General features: G+C 68.8%; 4 protein-coding genes across 6 annotated transcripts; 3 read left to right on the forward strand and 1 right to left on the reverse strand.

Moving 5' to 3' along the window:
* Positions 1-34: 34 nt before the first annotated feature.
* On the forward strand, positions 35-4,774 carry REEP6 (receptor accessory protein 6). Of its 2 annotated transcripts, XM_053965846.1 has the most exons (6): positions 35-289; positions 2,385-2,478; positions 2,730-2,868; positions 3,496-3,664; positions 3,854-3,921; positions 4,352-4,774. In XM_053965846.1, the coding sequence occupies exons 1-6, from the start codon at positions 175-177 to the stop codon at positions 4,367-4,369; spliced, it is 603 nt and encodes a 200-aa protein (XP_053821821.1). In that variant the 5' UTR covers positions 35-174; the 3' UTR covers positions 4,370-4,774. The 2 variants fall into 2 exon arrangements, with proteins under 2 accessions (XP_053821821.1, XP_053821822.1); XM_053965847.1 differs by lacking the exon at positions 3,854-3,921 and having other exon boundaries at positions 36-289.
* Positions 4,775-4,855: 81 nt separating this feature from the next.
* Positions 4,856-6,645, forward strand: C27H19orf25 (chromosome 27 C19orf25 homolog). Of its 2 annotated transcripts, none has more exons than XM_053965848.1 (3): positions 4,856-4,910; positions 5,442-5,615; positions 5,687-6,645. In XM_053965848.1, the coding sequence occupies exons 2-3, from the start codon at positions 5,468-5,470 to the stop codon at positions 5,866-5,868; spliced, it is 330 nt and encodes a 109-aa protein (XP_053821823.1). In that variant the 5' UTR covers positions 4,856-4,910; positions 5,442-5,467; the 3' UTR covers positions 5,869-6,645. The 2 variants fall into 2 exon arrangements, with proteins under 2 accessions (XP_053821823.1, XP_053821824.1); XM_053965849.1 differs by having other exon boundaries at positions 4,882-4,922.
* A 254-nt stretch (positions 6,646-6,899) lies between these two features.
* On the forward strand, positions 6,900-8,428 carry LOC128800602 (granzyme M-like). The gene is made up of 4 exons (XM_053965919.1): positions 6,900-7,188; positions 7,243-7,406; positions 7,778-8,038; positions 8,201-8,428. The coding sequence occupies exons 1-4, from the start codon at positions 6,900-6,902 to the stop codon at positions 8,426-8,428; spliced, it is 942 nt and encodes a 313-aa protein (XP_053821894.1).
* On the reverse strand, positions 8,402-23,692 carry APC2 (APC regulator of WNT signaling pathway 2). Its single transcript, XM_053965917.1, has 15 exons — positions 23,615-23,692; positions 19,627-19,785; positions 19,450-19,540; positions 19,208-19,376; positions 19,025-19,133; positions 18,825-18,938; positions 18,377-18,454; positions 17,318-17,398; positions 16,856-17,237; positions 16,665-16,760; positions 16,430-16,569; positions 16,254-16,331; positions 16,054-16,170; positions 15,699-15,913; positions 8,402-15,338 (listed from the first exon to the last, which is right to left on the reverse strand). Exons 2-15 carry the CDS (start codon positions 19,765-19,767, stop codon positions 9,965-9,967), a joined length of 7,185 nt encoding a protein of 2,394 aa, XP_053821892.1. The 5' UTR covers positions 19,768-19,785; positions 23,615-23,692; the 3' UTR covers positions 8,402-9,964.
* Between the last annotated feature and the right edge of the window lie 603 nt (positions 23,693-24,295).

Here is a 24,295-nt window from a genome sequence, read left to right on the forward strand (position 1 = left end):
GCCCGCCCCGCCTTCTCGTTGGCCCCGCCCCTCCGCCTGGCACCGCCCCGCTGGCGCTGGCCCCGCCCCCGGGCACGCCCCCAGCGGCCGCTCTGACCGGGGCGCGGGGCCGGTGCGGGGTCGGTGCGGGGCCGCCGCCGCCGCTTCAGCTCCGGCATCAGCGCCACCGCTGCCATGGCCTCCGTGCAGCAGCGCCTGCAGCGCCTCCTCTACAGCCCCGGCCCGATCGGCGACCTGATGGGTCGGCTGGAAGCCCGTACCGGCGTCCAACGGCTCTACCTGGCCACAGGTGCGACCGGTACCGCGGGGCCTTCCCGGTTCTCCCGTTCTGTCCCCTTCTCCCCGGTATCGTGGGGCGCCTTGGCAGCTGCTCACCGTCGCTCTGGGCACGGTGAGGGCACGGGGAGGGCAGGCAGGACCGCCCTGGTTTGGGGGTGCGGAGCGGGGCCGTGCTGGGAGGGGGCTGGGGGTGCCCGGGTGACATCACTGTCACCGCACTGCCCTCGCCTTCCACAGGCACCAGATCCCGAAATCCTGAAGCTCGCAGGGTCCGAGTGTCAGAGGTGCCAGAGAGACCCTCGATACCCCTGGCCCTGACAGGGGGGTCCCCGTTCTGGGTGAGCCCCCAGACCATGGTGGGTCAGATCGGGCACTGGGGACAGGAGCTCGTCCCCGTGTCCCACTGGTGGGACCGTGGGGATCCGGCCTTTAACCGGATCCCTGTTGTTCATTAATGAGGAACCAGCCGGATTCTCCCCGGGGATCCTCCTCCTGGCACGCCGTGCCCCCTCTCCTCTGACCCTCGGCCCTGTGCCCTCTCTGCCAACTCGAACTGGGCTCGTCCACGTGCTCCAATTTGAGATTTCATATCAAACCTCCTGGGGGGCTCCGGGCTGCCCTGTGCCCCCAGGCCTTTGGCCTCCAGGTGTGATTTCCTGGCCCTTCACCTGCAGCAGGGCTGGTGTTCCCACTCTGAGGGGAGAAGTGTCCCTGAAGGAGCAGGTGCTGCTGTGCAGGTTGTGTTTGGATGCGGTGCCACCCAGGCGTCTTCCAAGCAAAACAATCCCGGGCGTTTGGTCAGGCTCAGCCGTGATGGACTCTTGGGCTAGAACAAGAGTGGCCACACCAAAAAGGGACGGTTCCTCGTTCTGGATCCCTGTCCTGGAAAGGAGAAGCTGTTGCCGATTTCTCCCTCCCGTGGCTCTGGAGCAGTCCCTAATTTGTGTTTGAACCCATGGGCTGGGGTTTGGAGCGACCTCTGGGCAGCACCACCTCCAGCTGCTCCCTCAGCGAAGCCTTTCCTGGGTTTTTGCTGTTACATAAATTTCTCTGGGAGTTTAAATCCTGCAAAATCCCTTCTAAGGCTCTTGGGGAATGAAACCCAGCACTGCCTGGACCTGCCTGCCCTCCTTGGAGGGAGGTTTGGGACTGCTCCAAAGCCACGTTGCTCCTGCCCGTCTCCCAGGAAAGACCCGGAGCTGTGGGTGCCCCGGATCGGGGCCGGAGCTCAGCCCAGGAATGTTGCAGCGAGCAGAGCTGGGATTATCCTCCCTCCGAGCCCGAGCAAGGACTTTAATTCACCAGCACAGTCAGGTTAATTCCCAGCTTTCTTGCTGCTGCTGGAGGAGTTTGTTCCGGTGCTGGGGAGAAGCTGCTGGGCTGCACAAAGTGCTCCATCCCGAGTATCCCGGAGGTTTTCCTGCCCTCTGAGCCCTGCTGTGAGCGGGGCTCTGCCGTGGCTCCCATCCCAAAAGCTCCCTGTCCCGCCTTCCCCAGCCACGCTCTCTCCCAGCTCCGCTGCTGCAGCCTCCTGCGAGTGTCCGGCCGCCGGCTCACATTTAACTGAGCGATCGAATTGAGCGGCGGGGCAGCGCGATTGGATCGCCGCTCCCAGGGGAGACAACCCTTCCTCTGGCGGCGGCTGCCCGGCCGCGGGGAGCGCCTGCGGGAGGAGCCGCGCTCCCGGGCGCCTGATCCGGGAGCAGGGCTCGTCCTTGAGCGGGAGCTCTGGGAATGCCAAGCGGCTCCGGGCCCCGCGCGGGGGAGACGAGCGGAGCCTTGACTTTGCACCATGGGCGTGTTGTCAGCGTCTCCGGTTCCTGCCGCCCTGGCCCCGCTCCAGGAGATTGGGGTGCTGAAGTCCCATCCGAGCCAGGGGAGGGGACGAAGGGTGACAGGAGCGGGTCACGGGTCCCTCGGGGAGGAGCAGACTCCGCCACGTGCCTCGTTCCCTCGAGCACCTCGGCGGCGTGGAATTAATGGGGGGTGGTCGTTACCCCCTGGCATGCGCCCGTTCCTGCTCTGGGTTGAGAATCCCGCTCAGGAGACCGAGCGGGGTCTCCCCTGGTGACAGCAAGCTCCAGACCGTCCCCTGTGCCCCGCAGGCTCCGTGGCTTTCCTGGGGCTGTACCTCATGTTCGGCTACGGCGCTTCCCTGCTCTGCAACGTCATCGGCTTCGTCTACCCCGCCTACGTCTCGTAAGTACCTGTCCCACACCTGGAGAGCGTTCCCTGCCCTTCGCTGAGGGTCTCCCTGCTCAGTCAAGAGGCAGTTATGGCTGGGAAGCTCTTGAGACCTTCCTGGAAACGCTGGGACCGTGCCAGCCCAGAGCAGCCAGTGGGAAGGTTCCCTCCGGGCTGTGGAGGATTTGGGCAGGTGGAGCCCAGCCCAGGCCTGCAGCAGCCGTGTCCTTCCTTCCTTCCTTCCTCCCTGCCCTGTCCTGCCGCAGCATCAAAGCCATCGAGAGCAACAGCAAGGAGGATGACACCACGTGGCTCACCTACTGGGTGGTCTACGGCGTCTTCAGCGTCGCCGAGTTCTTCTCCGACCTTTTCCTCTACTGGTTCCCCTTCTACTATGCCGGGAAGGTAACGGCTGTGCCGGGCTCCTCCCGTGCCGCGGCTGGACAGGAGGAGCTGCGTGTGGTGGGCTCAGGGCGGGAGCAGGGCGGTGGTGGTGATGCCCAAAGAGGCTCCCTGGAACAGAGGCTAGATGGTGTTAAAGGAATAAAGTGGGGATTTATTAAAAGGCTTTTCCAGGACACACCTTGGGCGGTGCAAGAGCCCGGCCGTGGCTACACCCGAGATGGACCCCGGCTCACGGGTTTTCACACTTTCATAAGTTTTGGTCCATTTCCATATTGGGGTTCATTGTCCAATTCTAGCTGCAGGTTGTGCAGTCCCATCCTCCCAGTTTGCTCTCCTAAATTTGCTGTTGTTGATACTTTTTGGACCTGAAGCTGCAGCGGTGTCCTTGGTTCTGGGGTTGGAAAGGGATTGTTTTGTGTGACTGAACTGTGAGGAGAGCTGCTGACACTTTATATGAAGTTCAGAGTTATAATCTCATGCAGTACAGAACCTGGAATATATGAAAGCTGGAACTTAGGGCATCAGAGGGGCTGCACCCAGCTCAGATCCTGGGACCTCCAGTGAGCTCCAGCCTTGGGCACTGGCGGGGGGGGCCCTGGAGCAGCTGAGCCCCTCCTGTGCCCGCAGTGCCTGTTCCTGGTGTGGTGCATGGCCCCAGTGCCCTGGAACGGCTCCCAGGCCATCTACCACAGCGTCATCCGGCCCTTCTTCCTCAAGCACCACCGCACCGTGGACAACATGATGGGTGACATCGGCACCAAGGCCCTGGACGCGGCCTCCACCGTCACCCGAGAAGGTAACTCCGGTCCCCTGTCCCTCCCTCCTGCTCCGTGTCCGGCTTTTCCCAGCGCAGGGGCGTGGGCAGCTCGTTAATTACCAGCAGTGATTATTTCTCGGTGCCCATGGGCCCAGCCCCGTGACAGGAGCCCCGGGGGTCACAGTCCCCTCTCTAACCTCTCTCTCCTCTCTGGGCTGCACGCTCCAGTCCTGCAGACTCTGGCCAACAGCAGAGCCCGGCTGGCGGCCGGGGTGGCCCCGCAGCCCAGCCTGCCCGTATGTACCGAGCCGCGGCTCCCGCTGCCGCCGCGCGGGGACGGGGCCGGGCCGTGCCCGGCGCCCGCCGGGTCCCGTGTCCACCGTGGCACCGCCCAAACCGCTCTGCTCCCGCACAACCGGCCCTTTCTCCCGTGGCGTGGGTAGAGCAGGCGCTTCCCTCCCGCTTCTCCGTAGTCAGACCCCGTCCGTGTGTCCGTCCGTGTGTCCGTCCGTGTGTCCGTCCCCGTGCCCACGTGCCTCTCAGCGCTGCTACCGACCTGGGGCTCCCCTCCGGAGCCCGCCGGGGGCGGGGAGGGCAGGGCTGGCTGTCACCGCCGTGCTCGGCGCGACGGGGAGGGAGCGGGCCGGCGACGCGGGGCCGGGCAGTGCCCCAGCACACAGGCCCCTGCCCCGGGGACGGGCACTAACGCCATCCGTGTCTCCGCAGGCGTCAAAGCATCCCTGAACCTGGCAGAGTTAGCGCAGAAGGTGAAATAAGAGGGGCACCGGGGCTACTGGTACCGGCACTACAGCCCCGGTACGGGCATCAGTACCGGCACCAGCGGCCCCAGTACCGGCACCACGCTCCCAGTACTGGTACCGGCAACCCCCGTTCTGGCACCGAAGTCCTCCCTACCGGCACTGCAGACGCCGGTACCGGCACCAAGCTCCCGGTACTGGTACCGGCATCCTCCGTTCTGGCACCGAAGTTCCCCATACAGGAGCCGGTACCGGCACCGTGCTCCCGGTACCGGCACCATGGCCCTGTTAACGGTACCGGCCAGCCCGGGCCGCACCCGTCCGGGATCCCGAGTTTCTGCAGTCCGAGTGTGTTGTACCCCAGCCCCCGAATAAATGCCGGTGCCACCAAGCGCCGCTCCCGTCCCGCGTGTCCGTGACACCGCGCGGCGCCTTTAAGAGCGGCTGGGGCGGAGCCTTCGGGAAAGGGGCGTGGCTGTCTTGATGACGTATCCTGGGCGTGGCGGAAGTGCGGCCGGGATAGAGGGGTCGGTCTGTCGGTCCGTCTGCGGTCCGGGGGGGTTGGTCTGTCCGATGGGGGGGCCGGGGGGCTCTGTCTGTGTGTCCGGGGGGCGGAGGGGGCCGGTTTGTCTGTGCGGGGGTGGGGCTCTGTCTGTCTGTCTGTCCGTCCAGCGGCGGGGGTGGGGGCAAGCAGGGGTCTGTCCGTCTGTCTGTCCGGCCAAAGAGCGGGGTGGGGGAGTCTGTCCGTCTGGGAGGAAGGGAGTCGGTCTGTCTGGGGAGGGGGGGGGGGGGCAGCACAGGGGATCTGTGTGTCTGTCTGGGAGGCAGGCAGGTGTCTATCTGTCTGTCTGTCCGGAGGGGAAGGTGGGGGGTTCTGTTTGTCCATCCGGGGTTACAGTGAGGGGACTCTGCCTGCTGCGGGGGGTCCGTCTGTCTGTCCAAAGCGCAGCACAGGGGGCCTGTCCGTCCTGGGGGGATAGAAGAGGGGAGGTGTCTGTCCGTCCGTCTGTCTGTCCGGGGCGGGGGCAGCGCAGCGCCCTCACCTCCCCCCTCCGCAGCCCCTCCCACATGAGCCTCCCCCGGGATGAGCTCCAAGGCCAAGCGGGTGCTGCCCACCCGCCCTGAGCCCCCCAGCGTGGAGCAGATCCTGGCCGACGTGCAGGGCACGCACCCCTCCGACCCCGTGTTCGTCCTCCCCGCCGAGCCCCCCCAGGACCACGGCCCCGCTCCAGGTGAGCCCGCGCTGGGGAGGGGGGGCCGCGGGGACCCCCCAGCCCCGCTGAGCCCCGGCTCTGCCCGCCAGGCTGCCCCGAGCCCGCGGCCGAGGAGCGGGAGCGGCTGTACCGGCAGATCCGCTCCTACGTGGGGATGAACCAGCGGCTGCAGCAATCCCGGGAGCAGCTGCGGGAGCGGCGCCGGGAGCTGCAGAGGGTCGGGGAGGCGCTGGACCGCGGGATCGCCGAGATGAGGCAGAAGGCGTTCTGAGGGGCCGTGCTGGGCGCCTCGGGACACCCCACGCTGTGGTTTCACCCTCCCAAAACCGCTTGCATCGGGAGGATCCGGATTTGCCGGGACAGCCCCGGCTGTGCCACCTCAGTGACCTTTTCCCGGGGAGCACTGGGATCCGCCAGGCCAGCACGGTGGCACTTTCCTGGTGCTGGGATGAAGGCTTGCACCCCTCCTTCTGCCCCTGAACCGGCTGCCATGTCCCCCGTGGGTGGCACGTCCTCTGCTCCCTACGACTTCAGCCTCTGGTACTTCCCCGAGGATGACCACGTCGCCTCCCGCATCGCAGAGCGCCTGAGGGAGGAGGGATTTCGAGGCTTCACCGAGCACCAGGACCAAGTGGCTGGGACATCCGTCATCCTATCGGCCGTGGAGGCCATCGAGGCCAGCCGGGTGGCCATCCTGCTGCTCTCGGCCAAGTCCGTGGGCGACCGGTGGTGCGAGCGCGTGTCCCAGTGGAACCTGTTCCGCAGTATCCACCAGCGCAGCCCCAGGGTGGTCCCCGTGTGCGTGGGGGTGACCAGAGCCGAGGTGCCGGCGTTCCTGCAGCACCTCGTCCCGCTGGAATACCAGAACGAGTTCTTCTTCCAGCGGCTGCTGGCCAGCCTGAGGTCCCGCCCAAGGAGCCGGGCCAGGCGGGTCCCGCCCGAGGGCACGAACTGAGGGACCGCCAGGGGGGCTGGGTCGGGGGCCAGCACCGCCCCATGGTGTGAAAAACTGCCCTGTTTTGCTAATAAAGGTGGTGGGAGTGCCTCACCCACTGTGGGCTGTCATAAATCTCATAAACCCCCAGTTTTGGGAGCTGAAGGTGCCGCTTTCTGTCTGCAAAGCCGAGCACTGGGGGGGGCGTGGGTGTTTCCCACCCCCGCAGGTGTGACCTTGTGGGTGCTTCTTCCCCTTCCTGCCCCCTGAGCAGCGTCCGTGCCCCGCTGCTGCCCTGCTCCGCTGTCACACGCGACCCGGGGCTCCTCCAGCTCGGCAGCTGCACCGGGAGACGCGGAGCGGGCGGGATGGGGGCGAGCGGCTGCCTGGGGCCGCTGCTGCTGCTGCCGCCCCTCGCTTGGGGCGAGCACCGGGCCGGTGGGTCCGGCGTGGCCAGCGGGGGCTCGGACTCACTGGCCGGAGCGGTGGCAGGTGAGGACGGGACCTGGCTCCAGCCGTCGATCATCGGGGGACACGAGGCCAAAGAACACTCCCGGCCCTACATGGTGTCCCTCGAGTTCGGGGGAGTTCACGTCTGCGGGGCAGCGCTGCTGCACCGGAGCTGGGCGCTGACGGCCGCGCACTGCCTGCATCGCTGTGTCCTGCCCGGGGAGGGGACGCGGCTCCGGGCGACCGGCACCGGGCTGACAGCACTGCCGGGGCGGGGCAGGCCGTGGGACAAGGTGCGGCTGGTGGTGGGGCTGCACAAGTGGCAGGACCGCGGGGCGGACACGCAGAGCTTCAGCATCCGGGCTGCCTGTCCCCACCCCGGCTACGACCGACAGACGATGGAGAACGACCTGCTCCTGCTCCAGGTGGGGCTCGGGCCGGCCGCGGGGGAGGCTCCGAGCGGGGCTGGAGCGGCGGCGCTGCCGGGAAGCGCCGCCGGGAACGGGCGGGGTGTTCCCACGGTGTCGGTGCAGCCGCGCTCGCAGCCGGGGCGAGCGGTGACATTTCCTCTTCTCACCCCCAAGAGATTTCACACCTGGGTGTCATCTCCCCGCTCCCACTGGCGCTGCACCGGCTCGGTGCTCCCCTTCGACCCGTGTCGTTGGGGGGCTCCCCCTCGGTCCCCCACCTGCAGCACTGGGGTGCTCCCCTTTGACGCCCCACCCGCGGTGTTGGGGTGCTCCCTGCCAGCCCCTCTGCCCATGGGGGGGGGTCTGACGCCGCCCCCCGCCCGCAGCTGGACGGGAAGGTGACACTGAGCAGGACACGGCAGCTGATCTCGCTGGCGAGACGGGAGCCGGCGCCGGGGGCGCGGTGCAGCCTGGCGGGCTGGGGGGTCGTGGACTCCCAGGGCCGGCAGCTGTCGCCCACCCTGCAGGAGCTGGAGGTGACGGTGATGGACACGCAGAAGTGCAACAGCAGCAGCTTCTGGCGCGGCAAAATCGGCCCCGCCATGATCTGCTTCCAGGGGCAGCACCGCGGCTCGGCACCCACCAAGGTGAGAGTTTGGGGGTCCAAGGGCTACAAAGCTCTGCCCACCCCGAGCCCGGCTGCGGGGGGCTCCGGGGAGGATGCTCACCCTGAGCAGGCGAGATGTCCCCTTGGCCGTGGTGGGGGTCCCTGTCCCCACGTCCACTCCCCGGTGTCACCTGCCCCTCAGGGTGACTCGGGGAGCCCGTCGGTGTGCGGGGAGCGGCCGGCAGTGGCCGGCGTGATGTCCTTCAGCAGCAAGAACGCCACCAACCCTTTCAAGCCGCCGGTGGCCACCTCGGCTGTGAAGTACAAGAAATCGATCCAGAAAACGCTGCGGAGGGGCTGCGGATCCGGCCAGCCCGAACACCCGGGACAGACCAAGCACCCCTTCCTATTTACACAGGTTGGCTTTTAATTGGGAATACTGTCCAGAGTCTGGTAAAATAACATCCTTAGTACATAGATACAGTGACGGCGAGCGGAGCCCGGCAGAGCCCGGCGGGATTGTCGGTGGAGGAGGGGGAGGGCGGTGGCTTGTAGCCGGGGGGCGATGCTGGCCCTCCTGTGCATTGCGTTACAGCACTCAGGATTGCTGCTCCTGGGATTTTCCTCCTTTTCTTCAGTCCCGGCCGCTGGTCCCTCCGTGCCGGCCACTGCCAGGGCAGGGGGGCTCCAGTGGGCACTGGGGTGTGCCCGTCCCCACGACCCCAGTGCTCATCCCTGGGGACCCCCTGCGTATCCCCACGGTCCTGGTGTCTCCCTGGCCCCACTGTGTGTCCCCAGTGCAACCCAGAGCTCCTCACTGCGTTCCCACAGCCACCCAGGTGTGGCCCCTGCACATGTCCCCATAGCCCTGTGTCTGTCTCTACAGCCCCCCATGGCACTGGGATGGGGGGCACAAAGGTCACCCCATCCACAGGAGTGATGGCGTTGGACTGGAGGTACCCGAGGGGTCTGGGACCACCTGGACTGGGGGTCCCATCCCACTCCTAGGGGTGAGGCACTTCCCACACACCCCAGTGTTGGCACCTGGGCCCAGCTGGCAGCAGGAGTGGGGGTGTCCCCCGGTTTTTGGGGCTGGGAGGCCCTGTGCTCGTGGGCGTAATCCAGTCCTGGATGGATTCGTGTCCACATCCACAAGGACACACCGGGATCCTGGCTGCGAGCCGAGGCTCTCCTGCCCTGGGGGTGGGAGGCTGGGGGGCTGTGGGTGAAGGTGAGGGACCCCAGACCCTTTCCTGGGGGTTGGGCATCCCGGTGCCAGCTCAGCACCCTGTCCCCTCCCAGAGCAGCCCCCCAGCCTGGTGACAGCACCCTGTGAGCAGCCCCTGGGATGAGCCCATCGGGACCCCGGCCACCCCCACGAGCCCTGCCCGGCTCCTCCTGCACCATTTCCGCCTGCCACCACCTCGGACCGGCACAGGTCACCCGTCAGCAAACAGGAACCTCCAGCGGGGGATTCTGCTCCCCCAAACGAGGGTCCTGGTCCCCATGTCCCCCTCCAAAGCCTCTCCTCTGCATCCCTTCCCCTGTTAATAATGAGCTGCCATCGTGGGCAGAGCCAGAGCTGGTGCCAGACAAGCTGGAGCGTGTGGGGTTTTCCTGGTACCGGATGTGCTGTGTCAGCTCCCCGCTGTGTGGGATCAGCCCCTGGGTGAGCAGGATGGGGGCACATGGGGACACGGCCCCACCTCAGCTTGTCCCTGGACGTCCATCAGTGGGAGGGGATGGTCCATGAGAACCACCCCAGACCCGGAACGTTCCCAGTTCTGTCCAGTCCTTGCTGCTGGGAATGGCGATGGTTCAGCACAGCAAGACCCCAGCCGGGGCCAGCAGCGGGTTGGGGTGACTCGCTGGTCCCCAGCTGTCCCACGTCCCCATTTGTGTCCCAAACAGTCCTGGGCAGCTCCCGTGGGGCTGGGGGTGTCACAGGACCCTCACCGCGGCTTCATCAGGCTTGGATTTTCTCCACCGCCTTATCGGCCACCGCTGTCACCGCCATGGGGCTGGGGACGTAGTTGAAGGGGGTGACACGGGCGGCCTTGCTGGGGGAGCCGTGCCGGCTGCCGGGGAAGGTCCCGGCGGGCACCTCGTGGCCAAAGGAGATGGGCAGGGCGGCCTTGGCGGGCGCGGGGGCTTCGCCGTCGCCGGTGACGCGGGGGTGCGGGGGTCCCTCGCGGGTCTCCAGCGTGGGAGAGGTGCTGGAGTTGGTCTTGGAGGTGGCGAAGTCCTCGGTCTGCACCACGGCGTCGCTGGTCCTCCTGGACGTGCCGGGGGTGCCGGGGGGCTCCTCGTCGCCAGAGCCTGCCAGCGGCAGCGCGGAGGAGGGCAGCGTGCTCTTGAGGATGTGCGGGATGTCCTCGTCCCGGATCCTCCGCCACGTGCCCTTCATCACCACCACCGGCGGCTTTCCCGGCGGCCCCCCGGGAGCCGGCTCGTTCTGCCGCCGCCGCGCCGCCGCCTCGGAGCGCACGGAGGACGGGCTGGCCGCCCGCCGCGCCACGCTGATGTTGGGCGAGGACGAGTAGCGCTTGAAGGGCTCGGCCGCGGGCACGCTGGTCTTCACCGGCAGCCGGGACGGGCTCTCGGAGCTGGTCCGGCGCGGCGGCTTGGCCCCGGCCGTGGCTTTGCCGCCGGGCTGGGCTCTGGGGATGAGCGGCCGCTGGCCGGGGGTCGCCGGTTTGGCGGCCTTGAGCTCGTCGCAGCGGGAGGAGCAGAGGAACACGGCCGGGAGCGCGGCTCGGCTGCGCTGGGGGGAGCCCCGGCGAGGCAGCGAGGTGGCCGGCGACGCCGGGGACAGGTCGGAGCGGTGCCGCAGCAGCAGGCTCGAGGATTCCTTGATGAAGGTGAGCTGGCGCAGGAAGCCGGAGCGGTCCGAGTCGCTCCCGCTGGAGCGGGCGGATGACATCCGCACCAGGTTGAGCCGGCTGCCCCCCGGCCCCCCGGGCCGAGCCTTGGAGCCATCGACCTGCTCCTCCAGCACCGGCATGGCCCCCCGGCCCGGCAGCACCTTCCTGCTGGGCTTCTGCATGAAGGGGATGCGCACGGGCGACTTCTGCGTCTTGGACTGCTTGGGAGCCGGGGATTTGGGGGCCGGGGCTCTGGCCGGGGGTCCCGGCGGGGAGGAGGAGCCGCTCGCCTTGCCCGCGGCCGGGCCCTGTTTGGTGACCTGGGAGGGCGACGGCAGCTTCCTGGGGGCGTGCTGCGAGGGCGTGGAGGTGCGGGAGGAGCCCGAGGAGGGGGGGCCTTTGCCGATGCGGGCGGGCGGGGTCGTGCTTCTCTTGGGCAGCGCCAGCTCCCCGCTTTCGGGGGCTTTGCCCAGCCGGTGCAGGCTCCGCGAGCGCTGCTGGCTCAGCGAGAGGTTCTTGGCCGGCGGCGCCTCGGGCTTGGCCGCGGGGGTCTTCTTCGGGGTGGCCCGTGGGCTGGGGGCATCTTTGGCCAGGCTGGGCATGTAGATGACGGTCCTGCCGCGGAAGACCACGGGCAGGTTGGGCACCGGCTTGGCGGGCGCCGGGCTCCGCTCCGCCCTGGAGCTGGCGCGGCCGGCGGGACGGGCACCGGCCGCGTCCTTGCGCTCCGGGCGGCCCTTGCTGCGCTCCCTCCTCGCCGGGTCCCGGCCGGAGGCGCTGCCGGGCCGCTGCTTCTCCTGCCTGCCCAGGGAGAGCTGCAGCGTGGAGCCCACCGAGAGCCCCGACATGAAGGACAGGATGGAGTCGGACTCGGAGGAAGGCTCCCGGGACAGCGAGGCGGCAGCCTGGTGCAGCCAGGTGACGATGGAGTTGGCTCCCTCCTGGATGGCTTGCCACTCCACGCTGTCCAGGTCGGAGCCCCGGTCGGAGCCGGCGTCCTCCTCGGGGTGATGCCTGGCCTCGGCTTTCCGCTCCCTCCCGCCGGCGCCCGGCGGCTTCTGCTTTCTCTCCACCAGCCTGCGGCGAGCCGCGGGCCGCCGGCGCTTGGGCATGGCCGAGCCGATGCACTTCTGCAGCAGATCATCCTCCGAGTTGAGGCTGGGGGAGCTGGGCGAGCCCCCCTGCGCCTGCCCCACGGCAGCTGACCGCGGCCAGGTGGCTTTGCCGCAGGGCTGGCCCCGCTCCTCGCCCTCGGAGATGTTGGCGTCGCTCAGGGAGCTCATGGAGGAGCTCAGGGAGTAGCAGGGCGGCGTCTCGTCGGCGATCAGGTTGTTTTGAGGCTTCGTCTTCGCCGGACGGGGACCGGGCTCGGGGTCCTTGTTGGGGACGGAGCCTCCCCAGCGCTCCCTCCGTGGCGCCCGGCCGGGCTGAGCTCTGCTGCCGGACCCATCCCTGCCCGCCTCGGGCAGCTCGTCCAAATCCGGGTCGTAGAAGCAGTAGACGGCTTCCTCCGTCGGCGTGGTGTGGCACAGCGACTGGAACACCACCCCGTCCTCCAGAGCGTCATCCTTCCTCCCGGGGGCACCGCTGGCCCGGCCCACCCCCAGCTCCAGGCTGGCTGTGCCCTTCGGGAGGGTCTGGCCCCGCTTCCCCTCCCCGCGGCCCGGGCCCGCTTTGCCCTTCCCGGCGGAGCTGAGGCGGGCGGGGGCCGAGCTGCCGGAGGCGGCCCTGCGGGCCGGGATGGTGCCGGGCTCGCGGCGCCGCTCGGCCAGGGGGTGCTCGGCCTCCTCGCCCGCCGGGTACCGCAGGGTCTCGTCGCTCAGCGAGGCGGCGCTGGAGAAGTTGACGGGGGTCCCGTCGGCCGAGTCGGTGAAGGAGTCGTCGTCCTTGAAGAGGTCGCGGGCGGTGGCTCGCAGGTGCTTGGGGACGCCGGGGTGGGTGTGGGCCGGCACCAGCATGTACACGGGGACGTGCAGCGGCTTCTTGGTCTGCGGGTGCAGCACCTGCCCCGACAGCAGCGAGGTCTTGACCTTGCGGAAGCGGGAGGGCATGGCCGAGCTGATGCACTCCTTGAGGATCTCGATGTCGTCGTCGTCGGGGGGCTCGGGGCGCTCGGCCCTTCGCCGGCCCTCCAGGTACCGCTCCTCCCGCCGCTCCTCCCGCTTCTCGTGAGCCGCGAAGTTCAGGCTGTTCTTCTCCGGGAAGGTGGGAATCAGCTTGAGCTCCACGTCCTTCTGCACGTAGTGCTCGTGGAGGGGCAGGGCGCTCAGGCTGGAGGCGCACGAGAAGTTCTCGTTGGGTTTCTCCACCGTGAAGTAGACCATGGAGTCCAGGTCCTGGGGCAGCTGGAAGCGTTCCTTGAAGTCGGTGATCTCCATGAACTTCTTGACGTTGTTCTCCCACTGGATGTTGAACTGGCTGGTCTCCTTCTCCGGCTGGCAGCCCAGCTCGAAGAGGGGAGTCTTGCTGCGGCTGGGGGGCATGGTCTGCCCGGGGCTGTCGGGCAGCTCGCTGGGGCTGATGGTGCCGCTGATCATTTCGCTGCACGGGTCGCTCTGGATGGAGCTGGCGATGGAGGGGCTCTCGAAGCTGCCCAGGGAGCTGACGGAGCTGCAGCGGCTCATCACCAGCGGCGTCTCCTGGATGTAGTTCTCCGAGGAGCTCGAGGGTGTCAGGTCCTCCTGGCGTGAGGGCGAGGCCTCCCGCAGGAAAACCTTGTCACGCTTCGGGAAGGGGATGGTGATGGGCTGGGAGATCCCCACCGGCGTGGTGGGACCTGGATCTACCGCCTTCTCCTTCTCCTGCCTCCCATCCTCCCCTTCTGCATCCCCTTCCTCCATCTCCAGGATCTCCAGGGAGGAGTCGCTGTCCAGGTCGTTCTCGCTGTGGCTCTGCCCGTCCAGCACGTTGTCCGCCGAGGAGAGGGAGGACAGGGAGCTGCACCGGGAGAAGCAGATTGGGGTGTCCTCCACCGAGTACTTCTGCACCGACTCCTGCTCCGCCAAGGCTGGTGGCTGGGCCGGCAGCTTCTCCGGGATCTTGCTCAGGGGCTCAGCTGCCTGCAGCAGCGCTGGGGGGAGCCAGGCTTGCTTCCTGCCCAGGAGGGAGGGCTGGTGGCCAGCAGCCGTGCTGCCCTTGGCCAGGGTCTCAAGCATGGGGACATGCTGATAGGATGGAGAGAGCTTGATGGTGCGAACATGGGGGTCGATGGGGGGCTTGGTGCCCACCTCCTTCTTCCACTCCGTCTCCTTCTCTGGCACCTTGGGGCTGGGGAAAGTCACCATCTTCTTGGCCCGTTCGGGCAGGTCCCGCTGCTCGGGTTTGTCTGGCTCGGCCGGGTCCCGTGCGGGGGGTTCAGCCCGCTCCGGTTTGCCCAGGATGCTCTTGAGGTCGAGCCGGCTGGGCCGCTTCTGGTAGCGCTGCAGCTCGTCACGGTAGTCCAGGAAGGCGGCCCTGGGGCAGGGCTTCATGTGCTCCTTGGTGCAGTAGCCGTCGCTGGTGCTGCCGCTGTTGAGGCTGTCGGTGGAGAGGCTGGTGTAGGCCGTCTTCAGCCGCAGCAGGGTGTGCGCCCGGCTCAGGCTCTCCCGCTTGGCGAAGCCGCCGGCGTCCGACAGCCGGCACGGCGAGCAGGACTGGGCGCGCGCCTCGTGCCCGTCCTCGGGGCCGTACTGCCAGTCCAGGCAGTGGTCCTCAGAGCTGAGGCTGAAGCTGTCGTCCGAGGAGTTGTGCATGGTGGAGATGTCCTCCACCAGCTTGTCGATCTTGGCCACCGTGCTGGAGATCTTGTTGGCCAACTTCTCGGCGGCCAGTGAGACGTCGTCCTCCGGCAGCGGCGGCTTCTTGGGCTCGGCCGCCCTCCCGCTGCCGTCCTTCTCCGGCTCTGGGCAGCGCCGCTGTGCCAGCGCCCGCGGCAGCGCTTGGCCCTGCAGGAAGGAGGAGCTGAGGAACATGGAGAGGACGGAGGCGCTGGCCGTCTCCACGCCGGTGGAGATGTTGGGCACCTCGTCGTCGTCGAAGCAGCCGGAGTCGGAGGCGTAGTCCTTCACCAGGCTCTCCATGTGCCGCATCGGCTTCTTGGTGCTCTGGCCCTTCAGGCTCTGCTTCTCCATGGTGTCGAAGGTCTCAGCCAGGTGTTTGGCATCCAGCTCGGCCTCCAGCGCCTTCTGCTTGCGCATGTAGAGCGAGGGCATGCAGGAGCCCGGCGACACCACGGCCGCGTCCTTGTACTTGGGGGGCCGGTTGGTGAGCAGGTTGCGCAGCGCGGCCGCGCTGCCCATGGCGATCATCTTGTGCTTGGAGTGGATGAGGTTGCGGAGCATGCTGACCGCCCCCAGGTCCCACAGCAGCTCCTGGTCGCGGGGGCTGCGGGCTGACAGGTTCCACAGGGTGCCGCAGGCGTTGCTGACGATGGTCAGGCTGTGCGAGCGCAGGTGCTGCAGCAGCGTCTGCAGGCAGTTGTGGTCCCGGAGCACCTGCCTGCGGGACAGAGGGGACCCCCCGGCCGTCAGGGTGGTCCTGGACCCTCCCCCTGCCCCATCCCAGGGGTGCAAGGTGACCCCATCTCTGCCCAGCCATGACATCCCCCCAGTGCTGTCCCTGGGGTCTGCAGTGCCCCCCGATCCTGCAGCACCCCCAGCCACTGCGTCCCCCAACGCCACCCTTGGTGCCCAGGTTCCCCCATCTCCATGCCCCTTGTACCTGCAGCCGTATCATCCCCCGAGGCCATGCCGGGGTCCATGGAGCCCGGGGTCCCCATTCTCATCCTACCCCATCCACAGCATCCCCCAAAGCCCTCCCTCGCTCCGGGGTGCCCTGGGTCCCTCAGGTGCCCCTCACCTGTAATCCTCCCGCGTGGCGACGAGGCTGGAGACGTTCCTGAGGATGCCACCACCGCTCTCAATGATGGCCAGGGAGTTGCTCTGGCACTTGTAGGTGAGGGTGCTGACCAGGAAGCCCAGGGCCCCCTCCACCCCGCAGATGGCCGCCTTGTTCTCCGTGCTGTGCGCCGAGAGGTTCCACAGCGCACTCAGGACGCTCTTCAGCGTCGACTCCTGCCCCGGGAGGGGACACACAACTCCTGTCAGCCCTGTCCGGCCACCCTGTGCCCGCTGTCACCCACCCCAGGGGGACACACAGCCCTGTCAGGTGTGTCTGGTCGCTCTGTGCCCGCTGTCACCCGCCCCGGGCTCACCTTGCCGGCGTGCAGGGCGCAGCGCATCAGCCCGGTGACGCTGCCCACCTCCCGCAGCACCTTCTTGCTGTTGATGTCAGCGCGCCAGGAGAGGTTCCTCAGGATGCTGGAGACCACCTGGAGAGGCAGAGTGGGGTGAGTGGGCACAGGGACTGTCCCCCTACCTGTCCCCCACCCCAGGGAGCCCCACCAGCACCCACCTGGTGCAGCTCCTCGCTGTCGGAGCCCAGCTGAGCCACGATGGCCTCCATGCAGCCCCGGCGGGAGCACAGCGTGGCCTGTGGGGAAGACGAGGGTGGTGAGGGTGACACTGCGATCCCCAGACACTGCTGATCCCCCCCGGGCTCTGCTGATCCCCCCCAAGCCGCCCCCCCACCTTGTTGACCACATCGCCGAAGGTGAGGTTGGTGAGGGCCATCCCCGCGTAGCGTCGCAGCGCCAGGTTCAGGGGGTCGTTGGTCATCTTGTGCATCTCGTAATCCACCTGCAGCAGCTCGGCCACCGCCTGCAGCCCGCCTGTGGGACGAGGCAGGGGTCATTCGGGCTTCCCCCACCTCCAGCAGCCCGTCTGGGTGCGGTGCAGAGGGAAGGAGCCCCCTCCCCGCGCTCACCCAGCTCGTTCATGGCCCGCCGGTACTCCTCGTCGAAGGACAGCTTCATGATGGCACAGGTGGCCTGGCAGATCTGGGGCTCGATGGGCACTGGCACTGCGGGGGGATGAGGGTCAGTCCCCTGTGTCACACACGATGCTCCCAGCCCCTCCCAGCCCCTCCCAGCGCACGTGGCTCCGGCCCGCCCGTACCGGCGCCCTCGGGGCCCCGTGCCCCGTCCCGGCTCTGCATCTGCAGCCAGTCCCAGCAGGTCTCCGAGTAGGAGCGGATCTGCTCCAGCACGTGCAGCACCCGCATCTCCTTCTTGGCCTGGCCCTCGTCGGGCTGGGAGAAGACGATGTTGTGCAGGGCGGCGTTGGCTCTCATCCGAGCGTCCTTGGCGCCCGTGGGGCTCTCGGGGGGCCCCGGCTCCCCGTCGGAGTCGTGCAGGATCTGGATGAGCAGGGGCAGGCAGCCCGACTTGCGCATGGCCAGGCAGCTCTCCTGCGAGCTGGACATGGCCAGCAGCGTGCGGGACATGTCCTCCTTGTCCCGCGTGGCCAGCATGGACAGCAGCCAGAACACCACCTCCACCTGCGGGGGCACACCGGGTCACGCTCAGCCCTGGCGCGGGCTCAGCCCACCCCGGCCGGGCTCCGGCTGCTGCCCCTCACCTTGGTGTTGCCGCCCTCCTCGGGGTGGGTCGGGGGGTCCAGGCTGCCGTCCCCCTCCATGCCCGGGCCCTTCCCGCAGAGCTGCAGAGGAGGGGGCAGGTGGGGGGGGCTGCACTGCAGCGCCCTCGCCCCCGTGCCCAGCCCCTCCCCACTTTCCTGCCACCCCCCGCGGTCCCCAGTCGTTGCTTCCGTCAGTGCCAGGGTGTATTTTAAGCTAAAATCGGGGGTGATTGGGACTGGGGGGTTGCTGCTGGTTCAGGGAAAGGAGAGCGTGGGTGGGCAGCAGGGAGGGGGCTGGGGCTGAGCCTGTGGAGTGATGGAGGGGCTGGAAACGGGGGGCTGTGAGGATCTGGGGGTGTCTGGGGGCGATGGGGGCTGTGGGCGTTGCCACGTGGGGCTGTGGGTGATGGTGGGAGGGGGGTGATGATGGGACCGTGCTGATGGCAGGGCTGTGGGTGACAGTGGGACAATGGCGATGGCAGCCTGTGATGGTGACAGTGGCAGAGCTGTGGGTGACAGTGGGTCCGTGGCAGTGGTGGGGCAGTGGGTGACAGTGGCAGAGCTGTGGGTGACAGTGGGTCCGTGGCAGTGGTGGGGCAGTGGGTGACAGTGGCAGAGCTGTGGGTGACAGTGGGTCCGTGGCAGTGGTGGGGCAGTGGGTGACAGTGTGGCGATAGTGATGGAGCCCATGACGATGATGATGGTGGTGGAGCTGTGGGTGACAGTGGGACAATGGCAATGGTGAGGCTGTGGGTGACACTGGGACCATGTCGAAGGCAGCCCATGGCGATGACGATGACGATGATGATGGCAGGCTGCCCACCCTGGCGTCTCTGGCGGCGGCAGATGCCGCGGGAGCCCCCGCGCCGCCCGCCCGCCATGGCCTACTTCTGGTCTCCATGGCAACTGCCCATTTCACGGTGCCCGAGCCACACAAAGCCCTGGCTGTGCCGATGGGGACAGCGCGGGGACAACGGCGGGGGGGCCGTGCTGGCCCCCTCCTCCACCGTCCCTGGCTCCGTGGCCCCGCAGGGACCGGGGACACCCCGGCCCCGCTACCTGCGGCTCCGGCTGCTGCGCCTTGTCCTGCGCCTCCATCAGCTCCTTGTCGATCTGCTCCAGCCGGGATGCCCGGATCTGGGGGGCAGAGAGGGGCTTGGAGAGGGCTGGGACCCCCCAGGAGCACAAGGAATGGGAGGGAGGGGTGCAAGTGTGCAAGGAACGGCGTGTGAGGGTGTGAGCAGCTGGTGTAAGGTGTGAGCAGCTGGTGTAGGGTGTGAGGACCTGGTGTAGGGTGTGAGGAGCTGGTGTAGGGTGTGAGAAGCTGATGTAGGGTGTGAGAAGCTGATGTAAGGTGTGAGGAGCTGGTGTAGGGTGTGAGAAGCTGGTGTAGGGTGTGAGGACCTGAGCTGCCCAGAGCTGCTTGTGAGGGTACCCCGAGTTGAGCCCATCAGTCTGGGGGCCCCCAGAAGTGGAGCAGGAGGAGTCTGGGGGTGAAGGACCCGACCTGTGCCCGCTGCACCATCTCGTCGGCCGTCCCGAAGCGTTCCTCCATCAGCGAGCGGATGTGCTGCGCCTCGAACTGCAGCTGCTGCCGGATCAGATCCATCTGCATGGAGAACTGGGGGCACAGGGGGTGGCGTGAGCGGGGCAGGGTCCGGGCGGCTCCCCGTGGCCTGGGGGGGACAGGGGGCGTCCCCCACTCACCGTCTCCACGTGGGGCAGCTCGTCCAGGCGCGTGGCCAGGCTCTGCAGCTGCGCGTAGTACCAGATCTTCTCCTTCTCCTCCTTCTCGATCTCCCCCAGCAGGAAACACCTGCCGAGAGGGGAGGACCCCATCAGCACGACCCCCCGGCCTCCCCCAGCCCCTTTTATCCGCCAGGCCATCACCTCTCCCGGTCCAGCTCCTCCAGCATGCGGAAGGTGGCCCTGCCCAGCTCCCCGGGGCCGTCCCGGTGCGAGGCGGGGCCCGGCGGGCTCTCCTCGGCGCCGCGCCCGGCGCTCGTCACCTCCGGGGCGAACTTGAGGTTGTAGAGGCTGCTGATGTCCATCTGCAGGGCTGGGGACGGGGACAGCGGTGTCAGGGTGGGCTTGGCGGGGTCCCCCCCTCCCCACCCTGCCCGGGCACCCACCTTTGAGCTGGTCCAGCACCTCCGTCTGCCCCGAGGACACCATGACTCGGGCCTCCTGCTCCAGCTTGCCCTGGAGGTGCTTCAGGACCTCCTAAAACAGGGGTGGAGCCATTGAGGACGGGGAGACCTGGATGGAACCCCCCTCCCCCGGTCAGGGACAGCCGGGCCTGTCCCCACCTTCATGTCCGAGGTCTCATTTTCCAGCTTGGAGAGGTGGTTGGAGTTGTCCTCCAGCTCCCGCCGGAGGTGGCTGTTCTCCTTCTTCAGCGCCTCCACCTGCCGCACCAGCTGGTCGTACGAGGCGATGGAGCCGGACATCTTCACCTCCTCCAGCGCCTGCGGGGGGGTTTGGGGGTGGGCAGCACCCGGGGGGCTCCCCAGCACCCTCACAGCCCCCCAGCACCCACCCGGGACCACGGCGCTGGGCACCCCACCACCCGCATCCCCGAGCCCTGGAAGAGCTGGTGCCCCCAAACCCCCCCAGAGGGGCGGCCCCGGCTCAGGGTGGGGTCCAGCGCCGCCCCCCCCCCCAGGCAGGGCCCCCCCAGCGCCGCCGGCCCCCGCCCGGTTCCCAGCCTCCGCAGAGCTCCGCTCTCCGCTCCCTTTGTCTCGCTTTTGTCTTCTCCCGCTCCCAACCTTCTCCCGCTCCGCTCCCTCCGGCACCGGGGGAAGCCCCGGCCCCTCCACGGCCCCCCCGCCCCGCTCTGCCCCCCACAAACCCTCTCAGCCCCCCCGTGCCCCCCCAGCCACCCCCAGCCCCCCAAACCTCCTCTTGCAGCGCCCGCCGCCCCTCGCACCTGCCCGGGGGGACACGCACGACGCTGTCACACGCGGGGGGGGGGCTGGGGCCGGGGACCCCTCGTCCCCCCCCCGGAGGGTCGTGCCGGCAGCGGGAGCTCGGCGGCCCCGCGGTGCCTTCGTCAGCAGCACGTGTGAGCGGGGGGAGCCGGCAATGGGGACGGGGGCTCCCCTCCTCCCCTCGGCTGCCCCCACCCCACATCCCCCCACCACAGCGGGTCAGGGGCGGCAGCGATCGACCCCCCCCCCCCCCCCGCGGCTCTGACACCCCCAAATCTGCCCCACGGCGGCTCCCTGGGGCAGATTTCTGCTTCCACGTGTCCTTTTGGGTGTCCCAAGCACCCCCTCCCAGCCCAGAGGCCCCACCCGGCAGTGGTGGGACCCAGCAACCCCCCAAGGCCCCCCCATCGATATCCCTCCCACCCCCAGGAGCCATCCCGGGCCCCCCCAAACTGCTCCTTCACCCCTGCACCCCACAGTGGTGGGGGACCCCCATCCTGCCCTGTGGGTCCTGCTGTGGGGTGCCCCCTCCCACCGCCCAGGTCTGCCCGTGAGTCCCAAGGGACACAAAGACCCCCACGGGGTCAATCCCCCCCCCCCGGCTGCCAAAAATTCCCCCCGGGAGAGGAATAACCCCGGGCAGATGGGACGGGAGAGGGTGGGGAGCGGAGGAAGGGGGGAGATGTGGGATGCGGGATTGGGGATGCAGGATGGACAATGAGGGATGCAGGGTGAGGGATGGGGGATACGGAACGCAGGGCGCCACGAGGGAGGGGGGGTGATGTAGGGGATGCAGGATAATGGATGCGGGATGCGGGATATGGGATGCGGGATGAGCACGGCCTGCTGTTGCTATGGCGACAGTGATGGGGGAGCACAGGCGGTTCCCGGCCCTTCCTGGGGACTCAGACGTGGAGGATGGGGGTGTTCAGCCTTGTAGGGGATAATGGGAGCCGGGAGCTTCCACTCCTCCAGGGGAAGACGTTCCCCCCTCCCCAGCACCCCAAAGCTGTGTGCACCCACCCAACTGCTCAGCCAGGGCCCCCTCCCCTGGGGGACCCCCACCCTCTAAGAACCCGGGGTGCTCGGGCTGCCCTCCCGGGGGGGGTCAGGGCTGGGATATTCGGGGGGTTGATGGAGGGGGGGCCGAGCTCTGCTCCCCCAGTTCCTGGCAGGGCCGGCCGAGCGCAGCGGCCGCGGCAGCGCCGGGATCTGCAGGGGAGGGGCCGGGGCCGCACCTGCAACCACAGAGCGGCGAGACACGGCGGGAAAGGGGGGCCGGGGCTGCGGGAAAGGGGGGCCAGGCTGCGGGAAAGGGGGGCCAGGGCTGCGGGAAAGGGGGGCCAGGGCTGCGGGAAAGGGGGGCCAGGCTGCGGGAAAGGGGGGCCAGGGCTGCAGCTCCATTCCAGCACCGTGATGGTCACTGTCCCACAGGACCCGGTGTCCCTCCATGGGCTGGATCTCAGGTGGGGCCGTGGGCTGACCCTGGGGCGATGTAATGGCTCGGGGTCCTGGGTGTGTCTCCTTCTACCCCCAAAATCTGCCTCTCTCTGCTGAGGGCACCCCAGGACTGGCCGAGGCCACTGGTGGGGCCTGGATCCATCCAGCAATTTCCTGGCAGGGCAGATGCTGCCGCAGATGAAGCAGCAGCTGCACTGCCCAGCACACCCTGCTGTCCTCCACGCTGCCCAGGGTGCCCACTGCCTCCTGCACTGCCCACTGTGCCCACTGCCCACAGTGCTCTCTGCCCACCCCACTGCCCACGGGGCCCACTGCCCACCCCCTGCCCACCCCACTGCCCACAGTGCCCACTGCCCACCCCCTGCCCACCCCACTGCCCACTGTGCCCACTGCCCACCACGCCTCTGTCCTCTGCACTGCTCATCACCGCAGTGCCTTGCCCACTGGCCACTGCTCACCACATGTGATGCCAGCTTGGCCAGGGCCGCCTTGGCCTGAGCAGAGCAGGGCAGGGCCTGGGGAGCCCTGGGGGTGCCCCAAGCTCCCTGCAGCCCTCGGCTCGCTCCAGCCTGGCAGCAGCTCTGCGGATGAGGCTGGGGACAGGGACTGCAGCCATCAGCCGAGTGCGGCCACACCGCCACAGCCACAGCTGAGCCCCCGGCCGGCTGCGGCTCCTGCAGCCCCCGGGGACATTAAACAAACAGCGTGTTGTCACCAGCCCGGGCTGATCGACCCGGCCCCGGGGACCCCCGACCACAGCAAAACCCCCCCAGGGAGCACAGGCCCCCCCAGCTCGATCCTGCACACGCGTGGGGACACACGCAGGGACGCGGGGGCTTGGGATCCATCGCCCTCTCCTCACACAGCATCGCCCCCCGCAGCCCCCGCACAGAGCCTGCACACACACACGGACATCCATGGCCTGGGGATGGATGTGGGGCCGTGGTGGGGCGAGCATTGGGGTCCCCAACACCCCCAGCACAGCCCCCTCACAATGCAGGGCCCCCCTTATCCACCCCACGCCCCAGGGTGCCCATGGGAGCCAGCGGGGTGGAACGTGCAGCCACTCCCCGCCCCCATCCGGGGTGACTGGGGACACCCCTGCCCGGGGACATGGCACTGGGACCCTTGGGGTGCCCCCCGGGTGGGGTTGACGTGGTTTAGAGGCCAGGGTTTTTGAGGGACCGGTTTGGGAGGTGGATTTGGGGTGCGGGTTTGTGGGGAGGCTTTGGGGTGCTGGTTTGGGTGAGGTTTTGGGGCTCCAAGCCCGGGGCTCAGCCGCAATCCCTGGCCCAGCCGCGCTGGGGAGCATCGGGAGGGGAGGGGGGGTCTGCAGGGAGCCGAGCTCGCATCGGGGCGGGGGGAGCTGCTGTCACCCCAGGGACGAGCCCCCCGCCTCGGCCGCAGGATGGGGACGGGATGGGAATGGGGATGGGAATGGAGGTGGAATGGGGATGAAGGTGAGAATGGGGACGGGGATGCTGCTCCCTCTTCCCCCCTCCCGCGGACTCCCCGCCGAGCCCCCGCATTGTCCGGCCTTTGTCCCTGCAGGATGCGGAGGGTAAACGCTGCCCGACCCTCCCGATTCCCCCTGAACCCCCTGATCCGCCCTGAACCCTCCTGTCCCCCAATATCCCGCCGATCCCCCGGATCCCGCGGGACGGAGCCGCGCCCGCCGCAGGATGCAGCGCAGCCAGGGCCGGGGGCATCCCCGCCGCGGGGAGGGGGCGCAGATCGGGGCCCCTCCGGTGCATCCAACCCCCCTCAAGCCGACACCGCACCCCGATCCCCCCCGGCCCCGCCGCGCAGCCCCCCCCCGCTTTCCCCCATCCCCGGCGGCTGCAGCGGCCGGAGCCGCCGGGACCCCCGGGGGTGCGGGGGGTGCAGGGGACAGGTGCGGCCGTACCTCATCCCCGGCGGTGCGGAGCGGTGCGGGGCGGTGCGGGGCGGTGCGGAGCTGGGCGAGGCTCCGGCGCGGCCCCGAGCAGCCGCATCCCGCCCCCGCCCCCCGCTCTCGGTCGGGATTTTCCAGCGGCGCCGCCGCCGTTAGAGGGCGGCACCGGGGGCTTCCCGCGCCCCCCCGGACTGTGCCGGGCGGGGGGAGATGGGACCCCCCGGGTGGGCTCTGTTCCGCTCCATCCACCTCTTTTCCAGCCTCCGCAAAAACGCCGGGATCTGCCCCGTCCCCATGTCCCGCAACGCATCTGCCGCTCCCGACCGGACGGGCCCTTCCAGACCGGACCGGCCCTTCCAGACCAAACCGGTCCCTCCAGACCGAGCCTGTCCCCCCCGAGCCGCCCGGTGTCGCCCCCATGTCCTTGGGGACCCACCCAAGGTGCGGCAGCACCGGCTGAGCCGCGGTGTCCCCCCGGGATGAGCGGGACCGTCACGACGACCCCTCTGTAGCCGGTCCCTCCCATGAGCGTGGCTTCTGCCATGTGCTCAGGCCACTGTCACCCGCCGAGGCCACTGTCACCGAGGCCACTGTCACCCACCTCCCAGCTGGGGCGTCCTGGCCCCCTGGGCATCGCCCCCTTGGGCTGAGAGTCCCCAGTTGGACAGTGACCCCAGGACAGTGACCCCAGGA

This window comes from Vidua chalybeata, chromosome 27 (genome assembly GCF_026979565.1).
Source record: "Vidua chalybeata isolate OUT-0048 chromosome 27, bVidCha1 merged haplotype, whole genome shotgun sequence".
Taxonomy (NCBI): Eukaryota; Metazoa; Chordata; class Aves; order Passeriformes; family Viduidae; genus Vidua; species Vidua chalybeata.